Consider the following 8,312-nt stretch of genomic DNA (forward strand, 5'->3'; position numbering starts at 1 on the left):
TGAGAAACATTTTCTCATTAGTTTGATTCCTTAAGAAAAGTGCTCACCTCCATAGATCTAACATGTGTGCCTTTTGTCCATTGTGATGGATTAATCAGCTAATCCAGCGTTTTCTCACATTGAGAATATCTTTCTAGATCCCCAAAACTATAGCTCCCTAAATTCATTCATTCATTCGTTCATTCATTCATTCATTCATTCATTCATTCATTCATTCATTCTAAAGACACGTAAGTGCTTTAATGGTGCCAGGAGCTTTTGTAGGCACTGGACTATACAGTGGACCAAACAAAAGCTGCCCACCTTTGGCTTATAATTGAGAGGAAAGAGACAAGCAGCAAAATATAGTCAGATGGTGATAAGAGCTAAAAAGAAAAGACATGAGGAGAGGAATAGAGAGTGGCTGATGGTCTTATGGTTGAAGCTGGCTAACTTGGTTGGGTACAGACTTCCCTTCTCTCTTTTCTGCCAAGGAAGCTAGGGCCTTTATGAGCTGACAGAGCTGCAGAGCGCCAATCGCAATTACCTAGCCTAGAGATTTTCAGACTGCTCCCCAGGTCCCTGTCGGGGCAAGAGCCCCTCCAGTGCTTGCTCTGCGTCATTTGTTTGTGTGTCCCAATAGGATTTTATAGGTCACATATCGCATTCCCCAGATGAGGAAACTGAGGCCCAAAGAGTTTATGTAACTCACTTGTGGTTGTATAGGGGATCTGGTGGTGGAGACAGAATGTGCACCCCCCCCTTTCGACTCTGAGTCCAGTGCACTTTGGACCACACCACCTGCCTCTCTCCAAGAGGTGAGCCAGGTGAGGCACTCAGAAGGCCCAGGTTCCATGCCAGCCTGGCTCTCAGCTGTATTTGGTGGCTGCCTCCATCTGCCAGGACCTCCTCAGCCAGACCTACATCTCTAAGCTGCCAGTGTTCACTCAGGGCCACCAACAGACCTCCTTTTGAAAACTGAGCTCCAACAAGTCTGATAAACCCTGTCTTTTGCACTTACAGGATGGACAGTGTATGGCCTCGCAACTCTCCTCATCCTCGCAGTCACGGCCATTGTAGCAAAGATCCTTCTGCACGTTACATTCAAGTGAGTACAAGAGCACTGCCCGATTCCAGGAGGCGAAGGCTCAGAACTCCTTTGCTACCGATATGTGTCATTAGTGTGGATACAATTGTAATGTCGGAACAAGATTCGAAAGCCACGTAAGACAGTAGACATTCCTCTTGCTCTGTAGAGTGAAATGTACAACTGGACAAAGCTCAGCAAGGTTTGAGGGATTGTGTTCCCCTCCTGTGTCCAAAGGATACAATTTCAAGGATTGAAACAGTCTGGCCATAAAAAGCAACAATTTCTATTTTTTGCCTTATGCTGGCCTCTTAAAGAGCTCTTGATGCAGGAGTAAAGATTCTTAGGACAATACCATGCATTTTTCTCGATGCCTTCTAGAAATTGGGAAACATTCTTAGAAAGAGAATTCTAACATTTTATTAACTATTGCTTAATAGTGATTTTTAAGGCAGTGATTTAAGAAGCTTATGGAACCTTCCTTCTTTAATTCTGATCAGTTTGGGGGGGGAAAAAACAACAACATTTCCTTCCTTTATTTTGCTTCTCAATTGAACAGCTCTGCCTTCCAGGAAAGGGACAAGTATTCATGCTACTGAAGTTTGTTTACTTATGGAGGGAACTCCTTTCTAATGCTTTCTAGACTCCTACTCTGTCTTTCCTGTGGGTCCCAGTCCAGGCGCTCTCCATTTCCTCTTCCGCCCCCAGTTTTATTGAGATATAATTGGTATACAGACTTTCTCCATTTCAAGGCCTTCCCGAACATTGGTGCCCCGTGAAAGCCACTTCTTTCCTGACCTCACCAGCCCTCTGCCACAGATGTTTTTATACACGAAATGCTGCCAGCTCCTCCACTGCCCTATGAAGGCTGCCCTTGGCCACACTGGGATCACCCATAGGCCTTTGCACCCTGCACTTTACATTTTTCAGTGGAAACAATGTCATTATTATTTACTGAGCCTACTCAAGTGCCATATATATGTGTGTGTGTGTGTGTGTGTGTGTGTGTGTGTGTGTGTGTGTATATATATATATATATATATATATATATGTATATATATATATTTTAAGTCACAATTCACATGTTCTGGAAGCCTCTTGGGCACAGTCCTGTCCATGTGTCCCCTACATCAGTAGGAGAACAGGAGACTTCCTGTAGGGCCAGCAGCTCACAGCACGCTGAGGCCCTCAAGTACATGTCTGACTCCCAAGTGACATTGCAGAGGCCCTCTGGATCTTCCCTGCCATCAGCATCGGTGGTAAGGCAGGACCCACTTCAAGGGGAGTGGTTTTGCCTTTATCCCATTTTTAACTAGGTGGCTGGCCTTCCAGGTAAATGTCATTTGAAGAAAGAGTTCTTTTATTTAAAAAAAAATTAGAAACTCATGATCCCTCGGAACAGCCCTGTCTAGATTTGAACACTTCTGCCAGGTAGAAAGTTCTTTGTTCTGCTGAGCTGGAGTCTGCCCGGCTGCACCCCCGGGCCACAGGACAATAGTTTTTCAGATCTCTAAAGGCAGCTACTAGGTCTTTCCCGAGACCGCACCTCACTGCGCAGCACATCTCACGGGTACAGGTATCTCATGACATGGTAGGTTGTTTGGGATGCTTTGTTCTACTGTACTTGAAAAACTAAGTTGTTTTTGCTTGACAGATCCCATCGTGTTCCTGCTTCAAGGGACCTTAGGGATTGTCGTCAACCAGGGCCGTCAGGAGAAATCTGGAGCATTTTTTATGAGCCTTCTACTTCAATTTCCATCTTTAAGAAGAAGCTCAAGGGTCAGAGTCAACAAGATGACCGTAATCCTCTTGTGAGTGACTAAAAGTACCCCTGTGCCCAGGACACAAGGTCCCTCTGAGCTCCAGGCCAACAGGGGACCACCACCCCCGTGGTTTCCTCTGACCAGCTCTTCCCTGCCTCTCCCTGGACCTCTTCAGGGCACTCGCCCGTGGACTGGGAAGGGGTGCCCTGCTGCAGGGGCAGGCGTCGCCTGGATTCGTCCTGCTCCAGCAGCTGCACTTAGGAGAGACTACGGTCCCCGGATCTGGGCCGTCTTGCCTCTGTCTCTCTCTGTGGTCTAGGAACGGCGGTGTCAGGACAGTGAGGCTGAGACGATAGAAATGGTTGTGTCCCAGTACTGGGTTCAGGTACATTCTAGACTGCCGGGTGGTGGGTAGGTGTAGTGTACATTGAGTCTTACTTCCTTCTTCTCCGTATTGTCTACACACAGATCACATTCTTCTGGCCTTTATGGTTTGTAACAAGGCCAGGCAGGGATGATTGAGGTGTTCTTGAGGGTTGGCTAGGTCCTGTACTCCTGGGCATAGCACCCCAAAGCCCTAAAGAGGGCCCATGATCTGTGCTGACTCTGGGGCTTTGCTCTCGGCACTGGATGAGGATGGGCCTCCTCCAACCTGGGAGGGGCCCTGCGAATTGGGTCTGGTGATCCCCATTCATGTCAAACCTTCCACGTACAGGCTTCTTTCTATGGCTTCTTTCCATAGCTTGGTAACCAGCAGAGCGAGCTTGAGGAGTGGTCATATAAAATATCCATTCATTTCTTCCCACAACAGACTTCACTGACAGCTTTCATGGGTGCTGGATTGGATTTGTCCGGTCTTGCCCCCGAGCAGCCTGTGGTCCTGTGAGCCAGGCCCTCATCCCTCCATGATTCTCTAAGCTGACTCGGTTCAGAACGTGGTTTAGCATTTAGGCAGCATGATGTGAGATGGGGTGCCAGCAGTCCTTCCTTTAGGTGTCCCTCATTTTCAGAGAAGAACCCCATAGCCCGTGTTCTCTGCGGCCCTCTCTGCCCCTTCTTACGGGAACAAAGTGGGTTTGGAATGGCTTGGGAGAGAAGGGGAGGGCTGTCCTCCCTGATCCTACACTACCCTGCCCCGCAGGTGGGGAGGCAAATCTCAGAGATGGGTGAGAAGTGGGGGGCTTGGGGGAGGTTGGGAAGTGCAGACCTTCAGAGGACAGGCCTCCAAAGAGTGAGAGCTGCAAGCGCAGTGTTCACCGCTGTGCGAGTCAGTGCCGCCTGCAGTTGGAATCCCTCCCCATCCAAAAGCAGGCTTTGCCAGCAGCAGCTGAGAAGAGCAGCCTGAGCCTCCAAAGGCCAGGCCTCGGCCTTTGTCAGAACATGACTCCCCCAAAGTCACTCAGGCCCGGCCTTGATGTGCCCCTGGCCGCACAGATTCCGTCTTTGCAGCACTTTGCCTCCGTCCCCCAAGTCCCTAAGCCACTGCCTTCCATGGCCCTTCCTGGGGTTCTGGCAGCCCATCTGCCACTGGCCACTCCCAAAAGGACAGAGGGCCATGTGGGGCCAGCTAGGAGGTGTCTGCAGGGAGAGGTGACACTCAGCAACCAGGAGAGGTGCTAGGAGCTGGCAGGCAGAGGGGCATTCGGAGGAGGGGAGTGGGGCAGGGTGTCCAGACAGCGCTGGCCCAGGCACCATGGGAGGCCTGCCACAGCCATGGAGCTGCTTGGGGTCGTCTTCACTCTTTCATCTGGAAAGGGTGATCATCCTAAAGCAGCTGTCCACAGGCCCCTGGGTCTGGAGACAGGTCTGCCCCATACAAGGGTCACTGGGAATATACTGACATGTGCAGTCTCCCCTTCAAGCTATTCCTGGCTTTTGTGGAATCTCCTTTCAAACACAAGTGTCAGGTGTGTACAGTCACAAAGGGCCTTGTGCTGTGAATAGATCCATTCACAGCACAAAGGGAATGTGGGATTTGGCAAAGGGTTCGCCCAGCCGAGGGGCAGTTGTTCAGCTGCCCAGGGCTTACTCTGATCGCTGGCCTTTGGGGCATCCTGTGGGCCCACCTGCCTGCCCTGCTCACCTCACACCTGTGGTCACAGGGGCCAAGCCCCGAGCCCGTTCCGAGCCTGCAGCTGGATCCGCCCTTTCTCTTTGCAGAGCCTGGAAGGGCTGGTGACGCCGCAGTGCTCTCCTTACTGGTCCTGGAACAGCCCAGTTCTGCCAGGATCGACTTCCTGTCCAGGGAGGGACCACAGGAAACCCAGACCAGCCTCAGGAGAGCGTGGGGAGACATGGTCATAAATTGTCCTGGGCCAAACCTCCATAAGCTCCGTGGCCACAGTCTGGCCATGGCCTGGGCTGGAACCTGTCAGCCACAGCCCACAGAGGGTCCCCTGTGGCTAAGTAACCACCTGAGAAATGCGTTGTCCCAGAAGAGGTGAGGTGTGCTTCCAGGGGCATCGGAGGCGGAAGCACTTATCTTTTAAGAAACTACTTGAGAAGAAAGTGAGGGTTGGAGGTGACTGGAAAGGGTCACCCCAAGAAAAGTACATTACAGGTCAGACAGCAGAAGATTGTGAAAGAGGAATGGGGAGGGGCTCTGGGGGCCACTATGGACGGCCGCTCTGAAAGCATCCTGTCCAGAGCCTCTGCCCTGAGGTGGCAGAGTGGAGAAAGCTGCAAGTGGGTGCTCAGGACTTGTGTGCCCATCTCGTCCCGTTCACCACTGGTACCCAGGTCCTACCGCGTCAGCGTATGTCCCAACAGGAGGGAGGGCCCTGGTCGCTCCCCATGGTGACTGCACCTTCTCTTAGATGTGCTTCACAGTGTCCTTGGCCCCTCCAGAAGGCACTCGGTGCCCTGTGTTCTTCCCCACGTGTCATTGCTTAGAGAGCAAAGAAGGAGAAGGAATGAGCCCAGGGTACCTTCCCCCACCTACCCTTCCATGTCAGAACAGGGCTGAGGCCTCTCTCTGGGTGTAAGCGAGGTAACCTGGTTGCGGTCACTTCTGAAGTGTGGGCTCTGTCTCAAGCCTCCAGTCAGCCAGAAACCCACAAAGATCAAAGCACTAGTGAGTACAGCTGTCCTGGACCTCAGGCCAAACCTGTGGGGCACAGCCCCACCCACACACCCCATTGTCAGCCCCAGGCAGGAGTCAGCCTGACCTGGCTGAGGGTCTGGCCAGGCCGTCTCGACACCAGCAGACCACACAGGCCGTCGCCATGCCTCTGTGCGTCCTGGGCACTTAATCCTCACAAGCACTTAGTGGATGGCCTCAGAGACCCATGTCCCCTGCCGGGTGAGGCCACCCCAGGTCTCCCACAGAGCCAGGCCAGCTCCCCACTCCATAGCCCAGTCACCTGGCACCCTCTTGGGTTTCAAGTCTCCTATTTGGTGTTTGATGTCTGCTTCTGTTACTACCTTGGGAGTTTTTAACCTTTGGATTGTTTCCTCTGGTGTCTTTGTTTACTTTCCTCACTCTTCTACCTCCTGGCCAGGTCTCTCAGCTTAGCTGCCCTGGCATGGGGTGTTTCTCAAACCTTCCAGCCGTAGCTGCCTCCCCTCAGGCTGGCCGGCTCGGGTGACGGGGCCTCACCCTCTGCCTGCAGACCCCAGGGGGGCGCCCATCTCACAGGTTTCTGTCTTGCCGGGTCAAACATACTCAACAAGACAGAAGTGGGTGTGGCGGAAAGTCCGAGGCAAATCTCCTGCTTCAGAAAGGATGTGTCTTCAAGGAGCACCTAGTCGGGGCTGCCTGGCGGGGTTCACGCAGCATCCTGACCTGCCCACATCCAGACTCACCTTCCCCAGGGGATCCTGACTTTGGATGACAAGGCTTTATTTGTACATATGCTCTTAATATGCAACTTTGAGAATAAAATAGAAACATCATGTATTTTAAAATATAAGATGAAGTGTGACGCACTGTATACAATTTAATATATATTTTTAGGATTTTGTTATTTAAGGAAATGGAATGTAATGGTACTTAACTTTTACAAAAGAGAGAAGAATGTTATTTTTACTGCCTGGAGAAAATAAATATTCTCATTGTTGTAGAAACAGCGATGGGCCCTGGCTTGTCATTTTTATGGACGAGCTCTCAGAGCCCAGGACAAGGAGACCGTGTGCTCTCAACTCTGCGCCAATGCCAGGCCTCACCATTTGCTCTGTTTTTCCCGTTAGTGTCTCCCAGTTTCCTCAGGTCTCGTCACAGCTTTGACCCACAGTTGGTCTTCAGCCGGTAAGTTCTGAAAGAGCTGGAATTCCAAATCAGCAACTGGACGGTGGAGACAGGGCTGTTCTCAGGGAAAGGCATGGGGGCTCTGCGCTCAGAAAGACCTACGTCTGACGTGACCTAAGTTGGTCAGTCTACTTCTCAGCCTCAGTTTCCTCACCCGTAAAATGTGGTCGTATCTGTGCCTCAGAAGGTGATGAAGATGAAGTGACAAAATGTGTCTAAAACACTAATGTGATTATTATCCCGTGTGCCCATCATCGTGCCGTTCAGAGCCACTACTTCTCGCCCCACCCTTTCCTTTGTAATGTTACTAACGGAGGCTCCAGGTGTGAGTTGCCCACTCTGCGCCTGGCACTGCTGTTAGGGGCTGTGCATACCCTAACAGGCCTTCCAGCAGACACTGTTGCCCCTCCTTCACCAGTGAGGGGACTGAGGCTCAGAGGAGCGTGGGACTGTAGGTGAGAACACAGCCCTGGAGTCGGCCTACAGGATTCGGCTCCCACCATTCGTTCACCACGAGGCCAGGGAGTAAAGCAGAGAGACTGAGGGTTTTGGCCGCGGAGTGACATCAGATTCCCACTTTAGAAGGATTTCCAGATCGGAGTAGGTAAGTCCAAGGGTGAGGAGCCGGTCAGGAGGCTCATACCTACACGGTCCAAACGAGATTCGGGGCCCTGACCAGGCCCCCCGAGCAGCACTGTGGAGGGAGGGGAAGACGCAGGTGAGAGCAAACTGGCCACACCCATAGGTTGGGGCCGGTGCTTGGGGCTGACTGCCTGGGCTCACACCCCAACCCCACCACTTAACACGTGACTCAGCCCTGTGTGCCTACTTTCTCATCTGTCAGATGGGGGCAGTCACAGTACCTGCCTCACAGAGCTGTGATGAGTTATTACCCTGTAGTGTGGTTTCAATAAATGGTAGCTGTTCCTTGTTATTCTAGAGTAGAGTTGTGGGGTAAGAACAAGAAGTGTCTAAGATATGCCTAATTATTCTGACTTGGGTGCCAGGGAGAGAGGGGCCCGTTCTTTGAAATAAAGAACATAAAAGGTGTGAGGGAAAACATGCTGAGTTCTGTCTGGGGGTCAAGAGTAAGTCAAGACAGGTCCCGATGGGACATCGTGGCAGAGGTGTCCGGTAGGCCCTCGACAGGCATCCTAAGACCCATGCAGGTCAGGCCTCGGGAGCATGATCCACAGGAAAATGGGCCCAGATGCCATCCCGGGGTGTGTCTAGGGCA

General features: G+C 51.8%; 1 protein-coding gene across 1 annotated transcript in view; it reads left to right on the top strand.

Moving 5' to 3' along the window:
- The window catches only part of KREMEN1 (kringle containing transmembrane protein 1), a gene marked incomplete at its 5' end in the record, with an annotated part of 56,908 nt that extends 50,009 nt beyond the window's left edge, over positions 1-6,899 (top strand). Inside the window, 2 exons of the mRNA XM_081037790.1 lie at positions 1,003-1,087; positions 2,721-6,899. Coding sequence (XP_080893916.1) covers positions 1,003-1,087; positions 2,721-2,889 — 254 coding nt within the window. The 3' untranslated portion in view covers positions 2,890-6,899. The remainder of the gene's footprint in view (positions 1-1,002; positions 1,088-2,720) is intronic.
- Positions 6,900-8,312: the final 1,413 nt, after the last annotated feature.

This window comes from Rhinolophus hipposideros (genome assembly GCF_964194185.1).
Source record: "Rhinolophus hipposideros genome assembly, chromosome: 24".
In the NCBI taxonomy this organism is placed as follows: Eukaryota; Metazoa; Chordata; class Mammalia; order Chiroptera; family Rhinolophidae; genus Rhinolophus; species Rhinolophus hipposideros.